General features: G+C 41.2%; 1 protein-coding gene across 4 annotated transcripts; it reads right to left on the bottom strand.

Moving 5' to 3' along the window:
• Positions 1–8124: 8124 nt before the first annotated feature.
• LOC111977769 (tubulin--tyrosine ligase) lies at positions 8125–26037 on the bottom strand. Of its 4 annotated transcripts, XM_024007379.2 has the most exons (8): positions 25584–26037; positions 24966–25082; positions 21467–21545; positions 21107–21339; positions 20713–20848; positions 20247–20516; positions 19917–20060; positions 8125–12544 (listed from the first exon to the last, which is right to left on the bottom strand). In XM_024007379.2, exons 3-8 carry the CDS (start codon positions 21526–21528, stop codon positions 12340–12342), a joined length of 1050 nt encoding a protein of 349 aa, XP_023863147.1. In that variant the 5' UTR covers positions 21529–21545; positions 24966–25082; positions 25584–26037; the 3' UTR covers positions 8125–12339. The 4 variants fall into 4 exon arrangements, with proteins under 4 accessions (XP_023863147.1, XP_023863145.1, XP_023863146.1 ...); XM_024007377.2 differs by lacking the exons at positions 24966–25082; positions 25584–26037 and adding an exon at positions 22139–23012; XM_024007378.2 differs by lacking the exons at positions 8125–12544; positions 24966–25082; positions 25584–26037 and adding exons at positions 16596–17702; positions 22139–23015.
• Positions 26038–27254: the final 1217 nt, after the last annotated feature.

Below are 27254 nucleotides of genomic sequence, written 5' to 3'. Positions count from 1 at the left end.
TCTAATGAATTCAGGGTGTGTGTAATTAGGCTAAATTTAAGCCCCACTAATAATGTAATTCTTTTATCAAAATAATTGAACCTGCTTCTTTGCAATAATCATGATCTGGCTTTCAAGTCTGTATATAAAAAATGACCAGAACTATGCATAATGCAAATTCACTTAATGACTAACTTCTTATAGCAACCATTAGAAAATTAACACAGGTCTCAATCTTTCAAGCACAAGCCCACGTGCTTTATATTTCAAGTTTAGCCAACTTGAATGTATTTATTAGCGAACAAGGGAGAACATTTGAATTGTTATGAACACACCTTTCGGTCTTGTCTCCAACTGTTTGAACAGCATGCTAGCCTGTCCACTTTGTTCAGATGTTGAAATCAAGTGGCCTACCTCATTTCTCAGAATGAGTATAAATTGTGTTTTATGCTTATTGCACATTTATAAAATACAGACTAGACAGCAAGTAGAACAGTCTTTGGCTAAAATGCTGCTAGCATACATTTTCCAGGATCAACGTTCTTCAATAGTCCTGTTTTAGTAGTCTGCTCTGCGTGCAATTTGAGTAGCTGAGACATAAAAAGGATATTGTTAGAGAGGTTAACTTCTCTATTAGAGAAAATAATGTCGCAATGTGTTTTGGTGTCCATATGACCGATTCTGTTGAACCAAACCTCAAATGCAAATAGTGAGTTGAAACCGCTTGTCAGAGATGAAGAAATGATCTCTCAACTGTGTTGGTGTGAYTGGCAGGGGGAGGGGCTTGGTGTGTGTTTGTGTAAACAGAGGAAGAGGAGAAGAGCGAGGCTTCACCTGCCAAAATATGTCCAAAATAAGCCCAATGCGTTTCTACGGGCTTATTTTGGACCTAAGCTTGTCGCCTGCCTTCCCACCATTTGGGTCAACGGCTCCCATTGTTAGGGCAGCGACATGAGCATCTCGTCATTATATTCAGATCTCTGATGTAAATGGAAGATGCACACCGCACAGAAGGAACGAAAGAGACGAGACCAAAAAGACACGAGAACAAGCAGACATGAACGCTCATAAAAACGAATTCTTGCGATACAGGCATTTGGAATATTGTGCAAAAACAAATTTGAATTAATCAAATTCAATATATCGCCCTGCTCTAGTCACATGTATGTACCTGTTCCAAATATCACTGCTTCATTTCACCTTCAGTGCAAAGCCTAGGGGCAGGAAGAAGAGCTCTTTCTGGTAGATGAGGTTGATCGCAGTCCCGTTATCCAGGTAATGCAAGTTCATATTGATAGCAGTGCACTCCTCCTTCACACAGTGCATGGTGATATCTGGGGAGACAGACAAAGCATAGCTTGATCTTTTGTCTGGATCAAGGTGATAGAATTGTGATAATGAGGGCGGCAGGTAGCCTAGCGGTTAAGTGTTGGGCCCAGTAACCAAAATGTCGCTGGTTCGAATCCCAGAGCCGACTAGGTGAAAAGTCTGRCGATGCGCCCTTGATCAAGGCACTTAGCCCTAATTACTCCTGTAAGAGTGTCTGCTGAATGACTAAAATGTAAAATCAATGTTAGGCTATTTACAGTAGGCTACATATGTCTTAAATACTCCAACACCGCAATGTTCAGCTCGTACATAAACACCCTCCACATACTGTACATTAACTGCCTTGCTTACCATACTGAGTGTATCCCTAGCCTCTGTTCTTCCACTTGGGTCTTGACATAGCAATAGGGTAGTTCCTCCTTGGCATGATCAGCATGCGAATAACCTTCTAGATCCCATTCACAAAATAACCACCCATTTCCTGTTTCAATGAGGATAGAGAGGGCGGTAGAGAAAAGGAGAGATATCGAAATCTAAAGAATGTAAAGTAAGACATAAAAAGTGCCTTTATTTCTGCTTTGAAACTCAAATGATAAGATTGAATAGTTCCCACAGGTGTGCTGTGGGCTAGGAAGCATGCCATTCTCCTACCTCAGCCTCCTCCTGGTGCTCAATGAGCTCTTTGGGATCTAGCCCATGCAGGTTACACAGCCTAGACTTCACCATGATGGGCACCTGGCCCAGGGACTGCTTGATGATGCCTTTGGGAATCCCATTCACGGACCAGTTGACATCTGTCTGTGATGAATCACAGCTCAAAACTTAAATTCATCACAATGGGCAAGTGTTGTGAGTATAGATAAACAGTGTCATGACAGTCATATACATTACAATCCGAATTAGCTCTAGAAATCCATTCTTATTATCGGTCGAGTTTTCAGCCCTTACCTTCGCCCAGAGTTGGCTGAGTGAGAACTACAATTCCGACGCTGTGTTTTAACGTTTAGAAACGTCAATAATCATCGCTTGGGAAATGGTTTTTGAAACCTATGCTGATATGCCCCTTACATTTCATTTCAGCATAAATAATATTTCAAATAAAAAAATATACACTTACTGTAGCAGTTTTGCACAGATCAATACACTATGTTCCTCCAGTTGAATAACTACATATCCTCGCAGTTATGCTTACACACAGGTGTTCGTAGCACGCTATATAGCTAATTCACACAGGTAGCCTGTCTTCAATAAACAATCACTGTAACATGGCGATATGGACGTGTGGGAACACTAAACCCATAAAAGGTGTGTAGTAATTTAACCTTTTTTTCTTCGATAATTTCTCAAAAGATGCGTTTTAATGTTCAAAATGAGCGCCCGACCAGAAGACACTATCGTCTATATGATCCGGTCATTTCTAAACATAAACTCCAAGGGAGGAATGGCCTGAAAAGGAAAATAGAAAAACAACATTTCACACAACTCTAAAACATCTAACCCCATGGTTTTAAATGACAGACGCTAACTACAACCAAGTTCCAGCGATAGCTAAGCTAACTTGAACACAGTGAACATCAGCTCAAAGTTGGACGGTAACCGTATTTGGGTCAGATTTTGTGGCGTACTGGGGAGAATGACATCAAATTGAATTGAAGCCTTAAAAAAGTATTAAATTAAAGACAATCAGGTAACATTAACTAGGTCACTTTCTCGCAAATACATATCAGTAACTTCCTCAAACAAAATCTTATTTTCTTACTGTTAGGATTTGTGTTTATTGCACTATAACCCAATGCTATATCACATGTGATTGAATATTAGCAACTGTTGGCCTGGGCGCCTGGGTGTCTGTGTGTGTGTGCTGGAAGTAACAGTTAGCCCCAGATAAGTGTGCTGGGAAGCTGTGGTTAGCCTTGAGCGAGAACAGTGTGCTTTGTATGCAGGTGCAAATAGCTCAGACAATGTTGCAGAGCTGTCTGACCTCAGTCTCTGGGTTGAGGGAGCGTAATCTGCACAGCAACAGCGCCGGACACCAAAGAGCGCCAAGAGGCTGGGACCAGTCTGAGCGCCGGCGATAGGCTGAGCAAAGTTTAAACCACGCTCAGCCTCTACTGTGATAGGTCAACAGACGGGTTGGAACTACGTCTGTCACAGTATAAGAACAGCTATTTACTTACATCCTGCCAGTTCTCTGTTCTATCCTGCGAGGTGATACAGAGAACCCGTATATACGAAAATTGCATTTACCATTTATCGCTTGAGTTTAATAAAAATACTTAAAGTATATTCGGTGACTCTGAATCACATTTTGTCCTGATACCAGATTTGAATTGACGCAAATCCCTAATATTACGTTGCTGCAGGACACACATATCAGTAGACCTAACTATTGTATTAGCTAACCGCTAGCTACTTCAAACATTGTGCTTGAAGGGGCACAGCTTACACAGCACTGATTTTCCCACGTGAGAGTTCCCACTGCACCTAACGTTACCTGCACAGCACGACACAGACCATCTGCGACTCATTGGTCAAACGACTCAATATGAGCCTTCGTTAGGTCCTGAAAAGCGGAATGTTGTTTTTCCTTAGGTATGCCAAAGCCTGGTTCAGTAAAGAAAATGTAAGGGTTGGACTTCCACTGCGATGCAAAAACCATGCTTTTTCAAGTAGTTTTTTTCTTTTTTCTTTCTTTTCTTTTTTAAAAACGTTTTAATAAACAGTAACATGCTAAACATAAACAGAACAGGCAGAGGGATTCCACAAAGAAATAAGAGAGAAAAAAAATACAAATCCACAGTAATTCAATTCAAATACAGACATGTAGCGAATACATTTTTTAGACATTTTGTTTTGTATACGTTTTAATGACTAAATAGTTGATCAAATAAGATGAAAAAAATAAGAAAAGGGGAGTTTTCTTTATAAATTTCGATTTGTGTATTAACATTTTTCCTAATAAAATAAAGAGATTTATGACATACTCGCGTTCAATTGTGGAATCAGTGTAGTAAAATAATGTCAAACTTAGATATTTCAATTGTTGTATGTAATTTGTTGCCAAGATATAGTTTTACATTAGTCCAGAACACTTCACTATATAAACAATGACAGAATAAGTGTTCAATAGATTCAATTTCTAGTTCACAAAAACTGCATTCACTGGTAACATCAGGTGTATATTTAGAAATCAAGCTATTACACGTATAGAATCTATGGATAATCTTAAAGGAGATCTCCTTTACTTTATTGGTCACCATAAATGTGTGTGGAGTGAGCAAAGCACGGCGCCAGTTTACATCAAACGATGAAGCCCAACAAAATATCATGGAGGGAATAGACTTCCTGTATAAAATATCCCTTAATAAACAATTGTTGAATTTCTTATCTAGTAAACCTATGCCATTCAACTGGATATCGCTTACAATAGGAGATATTCCAAAATATGCATTATTCTGAAGTAAAGATTTTATCCCACTAGGTATAGTTTTTATAACAGTCATATTCCTTGCTTGAAACCTCAAAGTTGTCTTTCCATAAATTCTCTCAGCGTAAATAGATTCCCACTAATACTAACTAATTGGCTGACAAAGGCAATGTTTTTCGAAAACAAGTTACGGTAAAATAACATCTTGTTTGTTTCTATGTAATATCGACCCATTATTGCATATAAAACATTTATGAGGTGAAATGTTGCGTTAATACACCAAAGCCCAGCACATTAAAGCCTACTTGTGAAAAGCCGCCAACTTCACAGGAAGTTAGCTTTTTCTTGTTTTCCACATGTGCATAGTGACCCAGGAAATACACTTGTCGTAATAAGAGGTGAGTGAAAGGTCAAGTAATTTAAAAGGACAGCTTGCAATTTTCTGATAAGTGAGTGAGCTATCAAACAAAATCCAAGCTGTCATTTTCAAAGTGATCGTTTAAGTTGTGTTGAAGATTCATAGAGGTGAGAAATGTGTTGATAGAAATGGAATGACCAGTATCAAAGATAATTTCCATTGTAACCAAATAGCTCTCTCTCTCTCTCTCTCTCTCTCTCTCTCTCTCTCTCTCTCTCTCTCTCTCTCTCTCTCTCTTCTCTCTCTTCTCTCTCTCTCTCTCTCTTCTCTCTCTCTCTCTCTCTCTCTCTCTTCTATATATATATATATATTATATATATATATATATATATATATACAGTTGAAGTCGGAAGTTTACATACACCTTAGCCAAATACATTTAACTCAGTTTTTCACAATTCCTGACATTTAATCTAGTAAAACCTGTCTTATGTCAGTTAGGATCACCACTTTATTTAAGAAATGTGAAACGTCAGAAATAATAGTAGAGAGTGATTTATTTCAGCTTTTATTTCTTTCATCACATTCCAGTGGGTCAGACGTTTACATACATCAATTAGTATTTGGTAGCATTGACTTTAACATTGTTTAACTTGGGTCAAACGTTTCAGGTAGCCTTCCACAAGCTTCCCACAATTAGTTGGGTGAATTTTGGCCCATTCCTCCTGACAAGCTGGTGTAACTGAGTCAGGTTTGTTGGCCTCCTTGTTCGCACATGCTTTTTCAGTTTCTGCCCACAAAATTTCTATAGGATGAGGTCAGGGCTTCGTGATGGCCACGCCAATACCTTGACTTTGTTGTCCTTAAGCCATTTCCACAACTTTGAAATATGCTTGGGGCCATTGTCATTTGGAAGACATGTTGCGACCAGCTTTAACTTCCTGACTGATGTCTTGAGATGTTGCTTCAATATATCACATAATTTTCTTCATCGATGCTGCCATCTATTTTGTGAAGTGCACCAGTCCCTCCTGCAGCAAAGCACCCCCACAACATGATGCTGCCACCCCCGTGCTTCACGGTTGGAATGGTGTTCTTCGGCTTGCAAGCATCTCCCTTTTTCCTCCAAACATAACGATGGTCATTATGGCCAAACAGTTATATTTTTGTTTCATCAGACCAGAGGACATTTCTCCAAAAAGTACTATCTTTGTCCCCTCGTGCAGTTGCAAACCGTAGTCTGGCTTTTTAAATGGCGGTTTTGGAGCAGTTTTTTCGCACCAAAGTACGTTCATCTCTAGGAGACAGAACGCGTCTCCTTCCTGAGCGGTATGATGGCTGCGTGGTCCCTTGCGTACTATTGTTTATACAGATGAACGTGGTACCTTCAGACGTTTGGAAATTGCTCCCAAGGATGAACCAGACTTGTGGAGGTCTTGTGGAGTGGTAGAAAAACGTGTTTTAATCCAACCTAAGTGTATGTAAACTTCCGACTTCAACTGTACATCAGATCTCAGTTGCTCTATGTATTGATTTTGACCGAGTTCGAGAGCATCAAAACTGTTGTATTATGGGTAAACTGTGACCGACTGATAATATTGAGTAGTTATTTATGATGCAAGATGATTTGTAGATCAGTCAGACTCAACTAGCCTTTAATGTCAGCTGCAATGTGGAAAGCCTTTTGTGTGAGTGGTCTATTGCGGAGTCAACGTGACTGTCATTCATAGTTGGCAATTATGTACAACAAATTATTATGCCACAATATCTACAGTATGAGTCAAAAGTTTGAACAAACCTACTCATTCAAGGGTATTTCAAATGTATTACTATTTTCTACATTGTAGAATAGTTGTGATTACGTCAAAACTATTTAATAACACATATGGAATCATGTAGTAACCAAAAAGGTGTTAAACAAATCTAAATATATTTTATATTTGAGATTCTTCATAGTAGGCACCCTTTGCCTTGATGACAGCTTTGCACACTCTTGGCATTCTCTCAACCAGCTCAATGAGGTAGTCACCTGGAATGCATTTCAAATAACAGGTGTGCCTTGTTAAAAGTTAATTTGGGGAATTTCTTTCCTTCTTAATGTATTTGACCCAATCAGTTGTGTTGTGACAAAGTAGGGGTGTTATACAGAAGATAGCCCTATTTGGTAAAAGACCAAGTCCATGTTATGGCAAGAACAGCTCAAATAAGCAAAGAGAAACAACAGCCCATCATTAATTTAAGACATGAAGGTCAGTCAATCCAGAACATTGAGAAACTTGAAAGTTTCTTCAAGTGCAGTCACAAAAACCATCAAGCGCTATGATGAAACTGGCTCTCATGAGGACCACCACAGGAAAGGAAGAGAGTTAGCTCTGCTGCAGAAGTTCATTAGAGTTACCAGCCTCAGAAATTGCATCCCAAATAAATGCTTCACAGAGTTCAAGTAACAGACACATCTCAACATCAACTGTTCAGAGGATATTGCATGAATCAGGCCTTCATGGTCGAATTGCTGCAAAGAAACCACTACTAAAAGGACAGCAATAAGAAGACTTGCTTGGGCCAAGAAACACAAGCAATGGACAGTAGACTGGTGGAAATCTGTCCTGTCATCTGATGAGTCTAAATTTGACCAAGAAGGAGAGTGATGGAGTGCTGCATCAGATGACCTGGCCTCCACAATCACCCGACCTCAACACAATTGAGATGGTTTGGGATGAGTTGGACCGCAGAGTGAAGAAAAAGCTCATATGTGGGAACTCCTTCAAGACTGTTGGAAAAACATTACAGGTGAAGCTGGTTGAGAGTGTGTAAAGCTGTCATCAAAAACACTTTTTTGGTTCCATGATTTCATGTGTTATTTCATAGAGTTGATGTCTACACTATTATTCTACAATGTAGAAAACAGTAAAAATAAAGAAAAACTTTTGAATGAGTAGGTTTTCTAAAACTTTAGACTAGTTCTGTATATTATATCTAGTGTACATCCCTGGGTCTTATATCAGTTTACACCACAAGAGAAGTCAGGAGCCGCAGATCAACAATTCATTTTATTCTACATACATTTTTTACCCAATCAAATTTTCATGCAAAAGTTTGAGAAACATTAGCAAAAGAAAAACACATCATAGGCATTCCTCTGACTACATACAGTACAGTAAAATCTTGTTGACTGGAGGAGAGCTTAACATTTCAAATGTGCCAATGTTGCTGTTATGTCTTATACGGATTTCTTTCTTCTTGGCTGCCTTGGTTTAGTGAAAAATGTTTGATAATGACAGATTTAAGTCACTTCATCTCCCATGGCAGTACACTCAAAGGAAGTTACACATTGCTCTTTAAAGGCCTTGAAATACCTACAACTCACATTCATAGCTAGAGAAGTAATAGTACGGGGGAAAAGAAAGACATTCATTTTAGACATAAAGACATTTTCTTTGGTAAGAAATAGGAATTCACAAAATACGATGATAATGCAAGTAATTKAAAATGGGAAACGTTCAGTGCAAATAAACTGAGGAGAACCAGACGTTACAAGAGATTGAACAATTAACAGTCACACAGACCAGATAGCAATAGCCAAATGTATCTTTTTGCAATCAAACAAATGAAAGGTGCATTTATATGAAGGAGGTTTATTGCGTCTTCCAAACATCAAGAGGCAATTCCCACTAAGACACCCCTTCCCTTGGATTGAAAGACATTTCCCTAATTTTGATAATACTGATAGTCTTTGGATATTTTCCAATATGTTGAATAATAAAGTTTAGCTCTTACCAAAAAAATTTAAATCTAGAAACAAACTCCCCCCCCTATGATATACAATCTAACTGAACATTCAACGGCAAATACTATATAATATAATTCATAGCCATTGTATGTTATGACCATGTGCATATCAAATAGATTATATTTTAGCAGTCATTCACTTGTCCGTACATCATTCCCCATAGCAATCTTGTAAACATAAGATACGGATTAAAATATAAATATGTGCCAATGTTGTCCCTTAACCGGTGTTTCACTCAAAACATGTTGAAGCATGACCTCAACTAAAATATTTGAAAATGTGTGATAATGAAGAGAAGCGGTAGTGGTTAAAGGGGCAGTCTGCAGTTGTACCCATTGATTCTTGAAGAATATAACTTGCACATGCCTCATGAGTTAAGTTAAACTGTCATATCCCATCAGAACCCAAAATACACMATATATTCAAAAGTATGTGGACACCCCTTCAAATRAGTTGACTTGGCTATTTCAGCCTCACCCTTGCTGACATGTGTATAAAATCGAGCACACAGCCATGCAATCTCCATACACAAACCTTGGCAGTAGAATGGCCTTACTGAAGAGCTCAGTGAGTTTCAACATGGCACAGTCATAGGATGCCACCTTTCCAATAAGTCAGTTCGTAAAATTTCTGCCCTGTTAAGAGCTGCCCCGGTCAACTGTAAGTTCTGTTATTGTGAAGTGGAAACTTTTAAGAGCAACAATGGCTCAGCCTTGAAGTGGTAGGCCACACAAGTACACAGAACGGGACCGCCGAGTGCTGAAGCGTGTAAAAATTGTCTGTCCTTGGTTGCAACACTACCGAGTTCCAAACTGCCTCTGGAAGCAACGTCAGCACAAMAACTGTTCGTCGGGAGCTTCATGAAATGGGTTTCCATGGTCCAGCAGCCGCACACAAGCCTACGATCTCCATGCGCAATGCCAAGCGTTGACTGGCGTGGTGTAAAGCTCGCCACCATTGGACTCTGGAYCGACGAATCACGCTTCAACAACTGGCAGTCCAACGGACAAATCTGGGTTTGGCAGATGCCAGGAGAACGCTACCTGCCCAAATCCATAGTTTGGAGGAATAATCGTCTGAGGAATAATGTTCTGGGGCTGTTTTCCATGGTTCGGGCTAGGCCCCTTAGTCCAGTGAAGMGAAATCTTAATGCTACAGCATATAATGACATTCTAGACAATTCTGTGCTTACAACTTTGTGGCAACATTTTGGGGAAGGCCCTTTCCTGTTTTAGCATGACAATGCCCCTGTGCACAAAGCAAGGTTCATACAGAAATGTTTTGTCGACATCTGTGTGGAAGAACTTGACTGGCCTGCATAGAGCCCTGACATCAACCCCATCGAACACCTTTAGGATGAATTGGTACGCCAACTGCGAGCCAGGCCTAATCACCCAACATCAGTGCCCGACCTCACTAATACTCTTGTGGCTGAATGGAAGCAAGTCCCAGCAGCAATGTTCCAACATCTAGTGGAAAGCCTTCCCAGAAGAGTGGAGGCTGTTATAGCAGCAAAGGGGGACCAAGTCCATGTTTATGCCGATGATTTTTTTAATGAGATGTTCAACGAACAGGTGTCCACATACTTTTGGTCATGTAGTGTATATGCTTGGTTTACTCCAATGTTTGTAAACAAACAATAGCCTAAAAACATGGTTAAAACTATCATGTTGATATCATGGATGGACAGTCCTTGCATCCATAGCTCGGTCTATGAATTTGAGAGTGGTTACATTTTTCCAGCCGCATCCCCTTAGCTTTTTACCGAAACAGAAGCACTTCGTTATCGTTTCAACTGCGGATTGCCCCTTTTAAGGGACTAACTAATACTTAAAACAAACGTTTAACAGACGAAGTAACTTAATCAAAGAGTTAACTGTGGGTGATAATGCTACAAAGCCTCTGTAAACTGAACGTGGTCAGGTTGTCTACACTGAATATTACAGTTTAACACAGACAGACAAGGGCAGGGAAAACTACTTGTTAGCATGCATGCATAACAACTCCACGTACTATCATGGAAGCTATGCAACACCATAACCAACAGCGTTAGAAGTCTAAAAATCCTTTAAAAAATAAAAATAAGAATAATACTTGCGTTGACAAAGTCGTTTTGTGGGTTTGAAGCTACTACGTTTACTACAGGTTTTCAAAGGAAGCAAGCAAAAACTAACAAGAAACTCACTTTCTATGAAATACCCCATTTAAAAAAAAGGCAGCTCTTGGCTAAGAACCATCAGTATTAGAGGCAAAAGGGAGAGTAGGCCTATTTCCATTATGACACACAACAGACACAGTAACATGCTTCCACAACGACATGCAATCTCTATTAAAATCACAAACAAAAAACAGATCTACAGCTGTAGTGGAGATCCCCATGCATAACCGTGTAACAGTTTGACCGGTAGAACCTTTAGAAGGTTCAAATGGGTTGAAATGTTCTGAAGTTGCAAAGCTAGTCTCAAATTAAACAGGGGAGGTTTATCTCTAGTCCGTCCACAAATGCTCTTTGTTGACAGAGGAAAAAAAGAGTAATCTGTCTAGGAATCTTTTATAGTGTGAATGAACAACACTGACTAAATGAACTTGAATAAAAGTCTGTCAAAATGGAAGACCTAACACTACACAGCGTGCATGGAATAATAGCTATCAAATAGCTATAATACAATTACAGTAGCAATAAAATGTAGCCTATTTTCTGCTTTGATCCTCTTTTAAAATACAGTACAAAAAACACTCCGGGGCTTTGTGAATAACCATGATATGAAGTATGCCTATAATCAATGTCAGGTATTCATATCAAGATGTAGGAACGTCCCCCCCCCCCCCTGATAATGCTAACTTTTGTGGATAAAATCCAAAGATCTCCAAACCCAGAGAAAAAAAAGACTAGACCACACAGACATACACACTTGCCTGACCGACAATACACAGGCTCACATAACACACACAGTAGCAGAGGCGCTATGCTAAATCGACAGGTTGCATCTTTAAGGGGGTATGGGTGGAGATGTAAGGCACTAAAGTCTGTAGAATAAGTGAAGCGTCCCCTCCATCTTCAGAGGTCGTCCATACAGTCTCGGGGCGCAGTCTAAGGGAATCGCTTCTTGTTCTGGGACCCCCAAATCCGTCATCAGTCTGTCGCCAATTTATCTTAATCCTCATCACCATCCGAACATTCACCAAGTCTACACACATTCATTTTCTGCATGCCTGTCCAGGCTTTCCTCTGAAATGCGCTTCCACTGTGGGGTTATGGGGAGGAGAATGTGGTAGCACATACGAGAAAGTCACACAATCTTCAGTCAATCACAAGGGTATTCCCATTCGAGACAAAACTTGCCATGCAAGAACCAATGAGATGGCAAAGCTTCCTGGCCTGTGGGACATCACGGGAAAAGCGTAGGAGTGAGGAGCAGAGGGCAGAGGTTGGAACTTCTGAAGCAGAGGAGGGACTTACAATCGGGTGAATGGGCCCACGTTGAGGGGTCCTCTCAGTTTCGGCGAGGAACAGGATGAATTGAGAGTGGAAAAGGAGGGGGAGGAGGAGTAAGGAGCGGGGGAGGAGGAAGATGATCGTGGTTCGGAATCATTGTTCAGTGGGAAGACACTGGAGATGGCTACGTCCACGATACCTTGGCATAGCTCCGGGTAGAGTTTCCTAGAGGATGGAGAGAGAGTGCAATTAATAAGATGCCCCTTAAAATCAGGCTTAGTGAGATGATACTGGGAAAAATGAATGATTCAAAGGACAATTTTACAAGCACATTTAGGTTCACTGGCACGTCAGTCATCAAAAGACACAACATTAATTAAGCCTAATATGGGGGGTTGACATAGCTTTGAACAATGGAACAAACATTTTCAAAATAATTCAAATCTCTGCCCAAACCTCTCGGTTGGACAGAAACTAGCGTGAACGAGCAAATATATAACTGACACACATTGTGTTACGTTACAGCCTTATTCTAAAATAGATTAAATCGTTTTTTCGCCTCAATCTAAACACAATACCACAAAGCAAAAACAGGTTTTAGAATTTTTTGTAAATTTCTTTAAAATAAAAAGCTGAAATATCAAACAAGTATTCAGACCCTTTACTCAGTACTTTGCTGAAAAACCTTTGGCAGCGAATACAGCCTCAAGTCTTCTTGGGTATGACGCTAACACCTTGGCACAGGTGTATTTGGGGAGTTTCTCCCATTCTTCTCAAGCTCCGTCGGGTTGGATGGKGAGCGTCGCTGCACAGCTATTTTCAGGTCTCTCCAGAGATGTTCATTCGTGTTCAAGTCTGGGCTCTGGCTGGGCCACRAAAGGACATTCAGAGACTTGTCCCGAAGCCACTCCTGCGTTGTCTTGGCTGTGTGCTTAGAGTCGTTGTTCTGTTGGAAGGTGAACCTTCGCCCCAGTCTCAGGAACCTGAGCGCCCTGGAGCAGGTTTTCATCGAGGATCTCTGTACTTTGCTCCYTTCATCTTTCCCTCGATCCTGAAAAAAATCCACACAGCATGATTGCTGCCAACACCGTGCTTCAACGTAGGGATGTTGCCAAGTCTTCTCCAGACATGACGATCGGCATTKAGGCCAAAGAGTTCTTGTTTTCATCAGACCAGAGAATCGTATTTCTCATGGTCTGAGAGTTCTTTAAGTGCCTTTTGGGAAATTCCAAGCGGGCTGTCATATGCCTTATACTGAGGAGTGGCTWCCGTCTGGCCACTCTACCATAAATGCCTGATTGGTGGAGTGCTGCAGAGCTGGTTGTTTAAAAAATATATATATTTTCACCTTTATTTAAAACAGGTAGGCCAGTTGAGAACAAGTTCTCATTTACAACTGCGACCTGGCCAAGATAAAGCAAAACGACACAAACAACACAGAGTTACACATGGGATAAYCAAATGTACAGTCAATAACACAATAGGAAAGTCTATATTCAGTGTGTGCAAATGTAGTAAGATTAGGGAGTTAAGGCAATAAATAGGCCATAGTGGCAAAATCATTACAATTTAGCAATTAAACACTGGAGTGATAGATGTGCAGAAGATGAAGGTGCAAGTAGAGATGCTGGGGTGCAAAGGAGCAAAAAATAAATAACAATATGGGGATGAGGTAGTTGGGTGGGCTATTTACAGATGGGCTGAGTTCAGGTGCAATGATCGGTAAGCTGCTCTGACAGCTGATGCTTAAAGTTAGTGAGGGAGATATAAGTCTCCAGCTTCAGTGATTTTTGCAATTCGTTCCAGTCATTGGCAGCAGAGAACTGGAAGGAAAGGCGGGCAAATGAGGAGTTGGCTTTGGGGATGACCAGTGAAATATACCTGCTGGAGCGCCTGCTACGGGTGGGTGCTGCTATGGTGACCAGTGAGTTGAGATAAGGTMGGGCTTTACCTAGCAAAGACTTATAGATGACCTGGAGCCAGTGGGTTTGGTGATGAATATGAAGCGAGGGCCAGCCAATGAGAGCATACAGGTCGCAGTGGTGGGTAGTATATGGAGTTTTGGTGGCACTGTGATAGACTGCATCCAATTTGCTGAGTAGAGTGTGTTGGAGGCTATTTTGTAAAATGACATTGCCGAAGTCAAGGATCGGTAGGATAGTCAGTTTTACGAGAGTATGTTCAGCAGCATGAGTGAAGGATGCTTTGTTGTGAAATAAAAAGCAAATTCTAGATTGGAGATGCTTAATGTGAGTCTGGAAGGAGAGTTTACAGTCTAACCAGACACCTAGGTATTTGTAGTTGTCCACATATTCTAAGTCAGAACCGTCCAGAGTAGTGATGCTAGACGAGCGGGCYGGTGCGGGCAGCGATCGGTTGAAGAGCATGCATTTAGTTTTACTTGCATTTAAGAGCAGCTGGAGGCCACGGAAGGAGTGTTGTATGGCATTGAAGCTTGTCTGGAGGTTAGTTAACATAGTGTCCAAAGAAGGGCCAGAGGTATACAGAATGGTGTCATCTGCGTAGAAGTGGATCAGAGAATCACCAGCAGCAAGAGCGACATCATTGATATATACAGAGAAAAAAGTCGGCCCGAGAATTTAACCCTGTGGTACCCCCATAGAGCCTGCCAGAGGTCCGGACAACAGGCCCTCKGATTTGACACACTGAACTCTATCTGAGAAGTAGTTGGTGAACCAGGCGAGGCAGTCATTTGAGAAACCAAGGCTGTTGAGTGTGCCGATAAGAATGCMGTGATTGACAGAGTCGAAAGCCTTGGCCAGGRCGATGAAGATGGCTGCACAGTATTGTCTTTTATCGATGGCGGTTATGATATTGTTTAGGACCTTGAGTGTGGCTGAGGTGCACCCATGACCAGCTCGAATACCAGATTGCATAGCGGAGAAGGTACGGTGGGATTCAAAATGGTCGGTGATCTGTTTGTTAACTTGGCTTTCAAAGACTTTAGAAAGGCAGGGTAGGATAGATATAGGTCTGTAACAGTTTGGGTCTAAAGTGTCTCCCCCTTTGAATAGGGGGATGGCCGCAGCAGCTTTCCAATCATTAGGGATCTCAGACAATACGAAAMWGAGGTTCAACAGMTTAGTAATAGGGGTTGCAACAATTGTGGCGGATAATTTAAGAAAGAGAGGGTCCAGATTGTTGAGCCTAGATGATTTGTAGGGGTCCAGATTTTGCCGCTCTTTCAGAACATCAGCTATCTGGATTTGGGTGAAGGGGAAATAGGGGTGGCTTGGGCAAGTTGCTGTGCGGGGTGCAAAGCTGTTGACCGGGGTAGGGGTAGCCAGGTGGAAAGCATGGCCAGCCGTAGAAAAATGCTTATTGAAATTCTTGATTATCGTGGATTTATTGGTGGTGACAGTGTTTCCTAGCCTCAGTGCAGTGGGCAGCTGGGAGGAGGTGCTCTTATTCTCCATGGACTTTACAGTGTCCCAGAACCTTTTCGAGTTTGTGCTACAGGATGCAAATTTCTGTTTGAAAAAGCTAGCCTTTGCTTTCCTAACTGCCTGTGTATATTGGTTCCTAACTTCCCTGAAAAGTTGCATATCGAAGGGCTATTCGATGCTAATGCAGTACGCCACTGGATGTTTTTGTGCTGGTCAATGGCAGTCAAGTCTGGAGTGAACCAAGGGCTATATCTGTTCTTAGTTATACATTTTTTTGATTGGGGCATGTTTATTTAAGATGGTGAGGAAAGCGCTTTTAAAGAATAACCAGGCATCCTCTACTGACGGAATGAGGTCAATATCCTTCCAGGATACCCGGTCCAGGTCGATTAGAAAGGCCTGCTCGCTGAAGTGTTTTAGGGAGCGTTTGACCGTGATGAGGGGTGGTTACGGACCCATTACAGACGCAGGCAATGAGGCAGTGGTCGCTGAGATCCTGGTTGAAGACAGCAGAGGTGTATTCAGAGGGCAGGTTGGTCAGGATGATATCTATGAGGGTGCCCGTGTTTATACGGATTTAGGGTTTTACCTGGTAGGTTCCATGATAATTTGTGAGATTGAGGGCCTCTAGCTTAGATTGTAGGACGGCCGMGGTGTTAAGCTGTTGATGGAATTTATAGGTTTAAATTAATGACTAGAATATTCCACCCTGAAGCCATATAATTGTATGAAATTGATTAGAATCATGAAATTATAATCAATTACGTGTGTAGTGCTAGTCAGTACAATTATAATAAATGATGTGTTGTAACGGCTGATCTTCAGACGAAGAGGAGGTGTAGCAGGGATCGGACCAAGACGCAGAGTGGTAAGTGTCCATGTTTTAATATAATTAATAACCGAAACAGTCCCGTGTGGCACGAACACAGACACAGGAAACAAACACCCACAAACCAACAGTGAAAACAGGCAACCTAAATATGGTTCCCAATCAGAGACAATGCAAAACACCTGTCTCTGATTGAGAACCATATCAGGCCAAATGACAAACCTAAACATAGAAACACATAACATAGACAACACACCCCAACTCACGCCCTGACCATACTAACTAAAGACAAAACAAAGGAAAATAAAGGTCAGAACGTGTCATGTGTGTAGTTTTAGTCAGAATTAGGGTAAAACAATATAACTGTAACAATGTCTATTGTAGTATCTTAAAAACAGACTGAGCAAGATTCGGTGCCAACCTTGGCTGGGGGGCCACAGAGTACTTCCCAGGGTCTCCCTATCTTGAGGGAGGACGGGGAGTGATTCTCACGGACTCCCCTAATCTTTGTCGGCTGGGTAGCAGGACAGTATGTGCGTAGGATACCTACTGCTTGTGTACAAATGTATGTGCGCATAAATTCTGTTTGTGTGCAAGAGTATGTGCGTAAGGAGCTAGTATAAAATGAATGGTTTTGTACAACTAACCAGCGCTCTCGTGAATAAACCTTATTGATTATCTTAGCTGGGCCTCAGTCTGTTTCATTTCAATCAGTATCTTACAAATCCTGATTAGCAGACTGAGTAGTTTAATTGAATTGGTTTATGAACATCGAGAACATAATTCTCATGACATAAGCACATCCCAGTTTAGGTCATCTAACAGTACAAACTCTGAAGATAAATGGGGGGGCAATTAATTCACATATAGTGTCCAGGGCACAGCTGGGGTCTGAGGGGGTCTATAACAACCTTATTTCTGGAAAGGTGGATTTTTAAAAGTAGAAGCACGAACTGTTTGGGCAGAGACCTGGATAGCATGACAGAACTCTGCAGGCTATCTTTGCAGTAGATTGCAACTCCACCCCCTTTGGCAGTTCTTTCTTGACGGAAAATGTTGTAGTTGGGGATGGAAATGTCCGAATTTTTGGTGGCCTTCCTAAGCCAGGATTCAGACATGGCTAGGACATCAGGGTTGGAGGAGTGTGCTAAAGCAGTGAAAAAACAAAGGCCTCTAATGTTAACATGCATGAAACCAAGGCTTTTACAGTTACAGAAGTCAACAAATGATAGCGGCTGGGGAATAGGAGTGGAACTGGGGTCTACAGGGCCTGGGTTAATCTCTACATCACCAGAGGAACAGAGGAGGAGTAGGATAAGGGTACAGCTAAGGGCTATAAAAACTGTTTGTTTAGTGCGTTGGGGACAGAGAATAAAAGGAGCAGATTTCTGGGCGTGGTAGAATAGATTCAAGGCATAATGTACAGACAAGGATATGGTAGAATGTGTGTACAGTGGAGGTAAACCTAGGCGTTGAGTGATGATGAGAGGTTTCGTCTCTGGAGGCACCAGTTAAGCCAGGTGAGGTCTCCACATGTGTGTGGGGTGGGACAAAAGAGCTATATAGGGCATTTTGAGCGGGACTGAGGGCTCTACAGTGAAATAAAACAATTAGAACTAGCCAAGACAGCAGTAGACAAGGCATATTGACATTAGAGAGAGGCATAAAGCAATCACAGGTGTTGATCAGGAGAGCTAAGACAACGGGTCAATGGCGATGAATGGGCAGAGCGGGTCAGTTAGGTACATACAGGACCTGAGTTCAAGGCTGGGGCCGACAGGTAAACAAAATGAGGTACTGTGTTATTGAAACAGTCCAGGAGGCATCAGCTGTGTAGCAGAGTGATCATAGGGTCCAAAGAGCAGCAATAGGTGAGTCATGTGCCGTTCGCGAGTCACTACTACGCTAGGCGAGCAGGGGACACAGCGTTCAGAAAAGCTAGCGGGCTGGGGCAAGTAGATGGCTCTTCGGTGACATCGTAACAGAATAGCCTGTTGAGACCACATCGGGCGATCACGTCGGCAGTCCAGTCGTGATGGATCGGCGGGGCTCCGTGTCGACAATAAAGGGTCCAGGCCAATTAGCAAAGGATGTATTGTAGCCCTAGAATTAGCTGGTATATAGGCCTAGCTCGAGGCTAGCTCAAGGCTAGCTGGTGCTTGCTTCGGGACAGAGGCGTTAGCTAACAGTAGCCACTCGTTTGCAGCTAGCTAGCTCCGATGATCCGGCCTAATGGTCCAGAGCGGCAGGAATCCGGTGATATGGTAGAGAGAAGCAGTCCAATATGCTCCGAGTTGATATCGTGCTGTGCAGACTGGCAGGTGTTGTCCGAGCCAAGGCTGGCTGATGACCGGAAAAAAGGTGAAGACCGCTAGCCGTGGCTAACAAAGACTAGTAGCTAGTTAGCTGGCTAGCTCCGGATGGAAGTTCCAGTTATAAGGAATAAAAATAGCAGATCCGTACCAAATTCGGTGAAGCGGGTTGCAGGAAAGTATATTTAGTTTGTAGATAGAAAGTGAGATTAAGATATATACGAAAAAGACTGGCTATTTACACGGGATAAGACACGGGAACAAGACAACAACAAATACACACATCCTACTGCAATGCCATCTTGGATCATCTGGAAGGTTCTTCCATCTCCACAGAGGAACTCTGGAGCTCTGTCAGAGTGACCATCGGGTTCTTGTTCACCTTCCCGACCAAGGCCCCGATTGCTCAGTTTGGCCGGGTGGCCAGCTGTAGGAAGAGGCTTGGTGGTTACAAACGTCTTCCATTTAAGAATGATGGAGGCCACTGAGTTCTTGGGGACCTTCAATGCTGCACATTTTTTGGTACCCTTTCCCAGATTTGTGCCTCGGCACAATTCTGTCTTGGAGCTCTACGGACAATTCCTTCAACCTCATGGCTTGGTTTTTGCTCTGACATGCACTGTCAACTGTGGGACCTTATATAGACAGGTGTGTGCCTTTCCAAATCATATCCAAACAATTGAATTTACCACAGGTGGAATCCAATCAAGTTGTAGAAAAATCTCAAGGATGACCATGGAAACAGGATGCACCTGAGCTCAATTTAGAGTCTCACAGCAAAGGGTCTGAACCTTATGTAAATAAGGTATTTCTGTTGTTTATTTTTAATAAATGTGCAAACATTTCGAACAACCTGTTTTCACTTTGCCGTTAGGGGGTATTGTGTGTAGATTGATGAGTAATTTTTATTTTATTTTTTAAAATCCATTTTAGAATAAGGCTGTAATGTAACAAAATGTGGAAAAAGGGAAAGGATCTGAAAACTTTCTGAATGCACTGTATATGTGTATATGACCACTAGGAGGAGAAGGATATAAAATAATACTGACTGCGCGCAGGCCGGCGCTCCATTGATCTCGATCAGCCACACCTTGAAGCTTTCGTCCACCATGAAGTCAAAGCCAAAGAGCTGGAAGCTCTGATAGGACAGGTGCTTAGTGCTGATGGCTGGCTCAATGCATGTCAAACAGCTCCTAGGAGACCAGACAGAACAACCATTGTCAGGAGTCTGAGTAGTGGTGTAGCAAATACCTGTACATAGCTATTTGTAGAACTACGCATGTTAGGGAAAGGTCATGTTTGCAAGGTCATCTGACAAAAAAAGGGTATTTTTCCATCTTCAATTAAGTAAAACACAGCACAGGATGAAAAGTAGCTACCTTATGATCTGCTTGATCTGAGGTAAAATGCTGGTCTCCAGTGTTATGTTGTGGGTGCTCAGCAGGTACTGCCGGAACTCGTCGAAGAACATCTCATTGCCCTCCTCGTAGCGGCCGTAGTTCTGGGAGTGCTCTTTCTGGATGCAGTGGTTAGTCAGGTGGCTGGTCATGTCCTGGAAGTTGGAGCTGTCGTAGGGCTCCGAGGCCGTCCGCAGCACACCCTCCCGGTAAAGGTAGATGTTGTACTGATGGTCCACGAGCACCCAGCTCCTAAGAACAACACAAACCCGCAGAGTCAGAGACTACTGGGCAAAACCCCAGCAATAACATTGCTTCTGTTACTGTTCCTCAGACAGCCTGAATTGTGTATTAATAAGGCTATATGGTATTTTGTTGGTAATAAATATGTAATAAACACACATTAGATGTGCTATCACTCACAAAAATATTAGTATCAGCTGCTTACCTGATGTCAAATTTACGGTTGCCAGGTTGCAGCAGTAGTGGTCTTTCTAGGTACTTCTGAATGACATGAACCTGCCCTTGATTATCAATGAACTCCAGCAATTGATTTGCATCGTAGGATATCAAAATTCCAGCACCTGGAACAAGAAAACCAACCCAAGCCTAATCTTTGTATACAATCCTTGGAATACATATTTAGCCAATAAAGAGTTTGTAACTCACTGGGCAGTCCAAGGAAACTTCCAAAAACATGAGGCAAGCATTAACTTAAAAAGAGAGATTCTTTAGGCAACAATACTATCCTATTTTCCCCATAGTGCCCAATGACTACAGTATCTAGCAGTACTAGCTGTCAATAGAAACCCGCGCCTTCAGACGTGATGACTGGGATGTACCTTTTGCTCCAGCAGATGACTTGGCGATCCACACTGTTCCCTCTCCGCTTTCCTTCCTTGAGTGATAAGAGGCCAGGAAAACTTCTCTTTCATCTGTCTTGGGGTTACTTTTCAGGTGGCCGATGCCATTCTTTACAGGAGCGACGGGGGTATTGAGGTTAGTAGGATAGATGATGTAGGATTCAGGCAACCAGTTGCTGGGGTCTGGAAGCTCTGGGCTAGTCTTGATTAACCTGCATAATGTAAAGAAAGAGGATATTGATCATATTTACAGCATCAGTGTGAATTTGAGTGAAAGTTACAGTATCAGTGTGAAAATTATTACACAACCCTTTTCAATACCAAAGTTCAAATACCTACTTGACTAAAGATGCTTTGCGGCACAACTTGTCTGCTCCTCTGTAATAATTCACCTGTTGCATCAGTCCTGGCTCATGACCTATGGAGGATAAACAAACACATGAAGAAAAAAGTGATGACAATAGGGCGGTCTAAGCACAGGAAAGCATTTTGCATGTGTCTGGTCCTTTTCCCTCTCTGTAGTCAAACTTCAATGTGTGTGGCATTCGTACTTATCCGCAGAGGATGTGATTGAGTGAAGTCACCAGGATAAGGTTTAKATTTCGTAACAAAGTAGCCAATATAGTCTAGACTATAGGCTCCAGGATAGTCAAGCCCAAAATATGAATCATAAAGTGAAACAGGGGTGGGCCACAAAAAATAATGAAGGAACATTATTAGTGGTATAAGGGAATAACTTTCTTGTACTTTGCATAATACAGAAAATGCAGCAGTCCTGGTTAGACTCACAAGGAGGCTGGGAACGATGCAGTGAGTGCCATAATAGTACTGGTGGTGTGTGTGTGTGTGTATCTACTATGGGCCTCCATCAGATCTCTACATTAACTGTTTCATGCGACACAATTCATGGGTTCAACTTGAGGGTGAGAACAATAATACTGACACTCCAACAAAAGGTATTCAAAGCCATGCAATACCATTTACTGAGTTTGCCAAAAGTGCTACTCTTACCAAGCCGTCCAAATGGCAGTCTGTTCCGTTCGCCCAACATCAAATTGAATCTGGGATTATCCCTTTTCAGTCTCTTCCATTGTCCAGTTGCGACGAGAATTTTGGAAACTTCAGCATAAATAGTGCTGTTCTCGTCTCTTGCGACAAATGTATACATCGGTGCATTCATATTACAACAATAGTATATGTGCAACAGCACACAACAAAACGAATTATTAGCTAGCTAGCCCAGGTGTAGCTATTGAATTTAGCAGACTGGCTGGCAAACGCTATCTCGCGGACGGATGTCTTTGGCATGATGATGAGAAAGTCATATCCAGGTTCTGAAAAAAGTGCTTCGCGTGTTCTTGTTGCTAGTGAATGTCTTTCATGATCACAAAAGTCCTAACTACTTCATGTTGCATGACTCTCGCCTAACGTTACGTTTCAGTCATGGGTGCCCAGATTTAGGGTGTGCCTGACTAACGACGTTAACGTTACTTGGTCCCACGTCTGGCTGAGATCCTCTGGCTTCTATCTGGCTTGCTTGCTAATGTTACGTAGCTAGCTAACTTGCTGTCGTTTACTGGTAGCTGAATATATTTCTTAATTGTTGTTTAAATCGTTATCTATGTAAACTGGTACTTTCCTAAGATTTTAGCTGTTTAACTTGGGAGACAAAAAAAACGACCAATGAAAAGAGATTAACATTTTCCAGTAAAGGTTATTTTAAGGAGCTTTCAAGACAACTGGGAACTCGAAAAATAAGAGCTCAAATCATGACGTCGATGATGTTCAGGCCGGAAAGACTGAGCTCTTGAAAGATGCCAGAGTTTCCGACTTGGAATTCCGACTTCGATGACGGTTCAAAACGATTGTTCACAGGCGGAGCTCGTTCTCCCCCCCCCAAATTCCCAGTTGTCTTGAACGCGCTGGAGTAAATCGGAGATTTCCGAGTTCACAGTTGTGGTTATTGTAGTCTTTATATTCTGGTACCTCACTTAAGGTAATTAAATGAAATACCTTCTGCAGATTTAAAATCAACCGTTACATTTCAACGGTATATTTCCTCATAATAACAGCAATTTGGATATAACGGAAATGTTGATGTACTGGATATCCCGGTGCGGACCCCCATTTTAGAAAGGCAAGTCGCTAGATATGTTTATTTATTTTTTATTGCTCATTTTTGTCTATATATTTTTATTTTTAGTAGCTAGATAGTTTAGCCAGGCCAGGGTGTTAGCTAAAGCACATGTATTGTAGTGATTTTCACAGAAAATGTACAACTACGGCATTAACGTCTGCTACATTTTTGTAAATAATGCTGAGTGCTTTTCTAGGTCGTTCGATTATTTAAAAGGGTATCACATTTATACATCCGATTAAATATCAGCCTAATTTTTTTTTCATTTTTGAACGCGGCACGTGTATAATTACAACCAGTTAGCAAGTCGCATATTTCAGAGCTTCCTAGTTCCGAGTAGCACATTAGCAGTCGTCACTAGTTCCCACGGCCACAAATTCGACCAATCAGATGAGGGAGTGATGTTTGATAACGCYTGACCCATCAATGATTTGGTTATTTGTTAGCTATAATAAAACCAAATATTCTACATGCAGTGATAATCGGATGTCTTATTCAAACCCAGCTTGCAAGTTTATCATGATGTTTGCCCTTACTCATAGTAACTTGTCTTAACCCAAAATATTCTAATGTTTGACAGAATGTTGACAGCTGTATAGAACACATTGTATTGCTAAAATGCGCAAACTTAATAGCTACTCACCGACACAGGATACACATTATCCCTCATGCTGGCCTTCTCCAAARCGGCAAGTTGCCCCTAACTATAGCGGCACTTCTCCACATGGCCAGACTTATAGCAGTCTTCTCTCCTTTTAAATTTTCATTCTTGAAAAAATGTCATAAGGTCTGAAATAGACACCAGTCGACATACTGTACAAACAATTATCTAGGCTAAGTAATACAAAAATATTATTTATCTACTGCTCTGCTAACTAGTTCAAGTGTAGTCAGTGGCTAGCCAAGACAGAGAAAGGGGACATAATAAGTTAAACACTTTATTCAATTCAAAATCAAATTTTATTGGTCACATACACATATTTAGCAGATGTTATTGCGGGTCTATCGAAATGCTTGTGTTCCTAGCTCCAACAGTGCAGTAGTATCTAACAATTCACAACAATCTACACAAATCTAAAAGTATTCATTTCAATGCAGATTTCAATGCGGATTCAACATGGATTGGGCACAGGTATCTGATCGCACTGGTGAACGTAGCTGAAAGCGTTGGCTAGAGGTGATATGCAGGAGCTTCCTGCAGGAATTTGTAGTCTTGCTGAGGTCTTCTCTGTTGCTAATTAGCATTTCGATTTTTGGAGTAAATTTAGACATATATTGATAACACTCACCTTATCCGAGAAAGAATTACACCAAACACATACTGTACTTAATTTGAAGTGTTGGTAAAATTCACTATGTAAAAAATGAATGGTGGAAAGACAATTGGAACCATTGCTGCGTTTGGCCGCTAGGTTTTATGGGTATTATGATGCGTCCACTGTGTCAGACTACAGCTGCATTGTTTTTAAAATGGCATTTAAACAAACGGACAAGTAGATCACGTAAAGTAAAACATACACACTTTCGCATAAATATTCCGTTTTTTTCCTTTTTAAATTAGTTAATTTTTGGCTAATTTAAGATTTCAACCCTGTTGATTTATTTGGCACTTACTACGGTCATTTTTAAATTTTTACATCTTAAATAAATGCAGCTATAGACTTTTACGAACAGTAGGTAGATATACTTTTTCATATTTACCTTAAAACCAGGAAAGTAAAGCAGATAACTTGTGCGATGTTTATTATCACCTTGCAGTCCAGCTTTTTATTTTTTTTAAATCAGTTTCCATCTCTGTGCAAAGGCATGGTCTTCAAGCTACGGAAGATGGCAAAACAGTATTATAATAATTGATTGGAATTGCATCGCACTTTTCTAAACACCCCAAAGCTCTTTGCAGTGTTTCCTGTGCATCTGTTAAAGGTAAAGAATACGATAGGCGAGGGATTGGGAGGGATGGTAGGATTAGGGGGAACTAATAAAGGAAAATATATTTTAAAATATATATTATATTGGAAATGATGCAGACAATTACATTGACGGAAGCCACAATCTATCTGCAATATTAAAGCTGATCTACCCCCCCCCCCCAAAAAAATAAAAATAAATAAATATAGAAATAATATGATAGGCTATATTACTATTATAATGAAAGGCTTGTAGAGAATCTAAAAACGAACAATGTTGCTCTATCAAATAGAATAACTCTGTGGTTGGAATGGAATCCATTATGCTAGTTAGCTAGCTCATTTTAGATGAGAGTTGCAAGTTAGCTATAACTAGTATATTAGTTAACTAAAAAAGAAAAAGACAACTTACCCTTTTGTCCTTTCTCAATGTTATGAACGTCAGTGGCGTTGCAGAATGTATTGGTGGTTCCAAGTTGTCTTGAACGTCCTGATTCTCAGTTGTTTTGAACATGGCATATTTAGTTATGTGTGTCCCATTCAAAACAACTTGAAACTCGGAAATCCCCGTCTTCTGATTGCAGTGCATTCAAGACAACTGGGAACTCGGGAAAAAAAACTAGCTCCGACTGGGAAAAATAGTTTAACGGTCATCCAACTCCGAATTCCAAGTCGACAACTCTTGCATCTTTCTAGAACTCAGACTTTCCGACCTGAAGATCATTGACGTCATGATTTGACCTAATTTCTTTCCAAATTCGCAATTGTCTTGAAAACACCATTGAACCTAAAACTTGAACTCGAAATATACCGAAACCGGTAAACGTGTTATTATACTCCCTCACCTGATTGGTCGTGTAGACAGGCCTTGTGACTTTGTAGTTGTGGTAACTAGTGACGATCTAGCTAAGCTGATGCGCAGAAACACGTCATCGGGTCTAACAGTCATCTTGCGCCGAACTGCGCATGTAAAGGCGGTCAAATGAAAGGAACTCCAATATGAAGTTGTTTACGGAAAAAAAACGTGTCAGTCTGTCAATTTTATGAGGTTGGAGTAATTACATGTTCAACTACTTATGGCAATTTACAACTAAGGAATAATGTTTATCTTCTCTCAATTGGCTGCCGACTGACTGATCTACAAATAACTTTGCATCATAAATAACTACTCTATTTGTTGATAAGTCAGTCACAATTTACCCATGATACACTACAGTTTTTGATCCTCTCGAACATGGCCATTGACTTCTCAAACCCCAAAGCGGTCTGCTTTGTCTCTTTCGCAAGCGTTCCTGGAAGTCTCGCGATGTTGCGCCTCTGGGTTTAGAAAGTCTGTTCTAAGGGTCAAAAGGTTTTGATAGAGAAAGTGTTTTTTTTTTTGTCTAAAAGAAACCTCTATTTTGGTTGTTTGAAATGGATACAGATGTAATCTCTGAATTCATGTATCTTATTCTCTTGAGAGTATTGCCTAATAATGGTCAGTTGAGCTTGCCTCCTATTCAATCAATACCCAGCACATCTTATAAATTATGAGACATATAGTGAAAAACAATGCAAAGCAATGTCCGGGGTCCAAGCCTGTTTGGACACGTGGCTAGACATGACTGATTGACTAGACTGGGCGGACTACACTTGACTAATTAGACTTGAACTGAACTTACTGGACTGGCCCGGACTATCCCCAATTAAACAAAATATATTTGAATTCCCACAGTACGCTATAAATGTTCTGCTATTAGCTACAGTGGCAAGAAAAAGTATGTGAACCCTTTGGAATTACCTGGATTTGGTCATAAAATTTGATCTGATCTTCGTCACAACAATAGACAAACAGTCTGCTTAAACTAATAACAAACAATTATACGTCAGGATGGTCAGGAGGAATTTTGGACCATTCATCTTTACAAAACTGTTTCAGTTCAGCAATATTCTTGGGATGTCTGGTGTGAACTGCTCGAGGTCATGCCACAGCATTTTAAATCGGGTTGAGGTCAGGACTCTGAAGGCATATTTTCTTCTGTTGAAGCCATTCTGTTGTTGATTTACTTTGGTGTTTTGGGTCGTTGTCCTGTTGCATCACCCA

The sequence above is a fragment of the Salvelinus sp. IW2-2015 genome, linkage group LG18, assembly GCF_002910315.2.
Source record: "Salvelinus sp. IW2-2015 linkage group LG18, ASM291031v2, whole genome shotgun sequence".
In the NCBI taxonomy this organism is placed as follows: Eukaryota; Metazoa; Chordata; class Actinopteri; order Salmoniformes; family Salmonidae; genus Salvelinus; species Salvelinus sp. IW2-2015.
The sequence above is the reverse complement of the archived record's forward strand: the minus strand, read 5'-3'. Positions and strand labels throughout refer to the sequence as shown.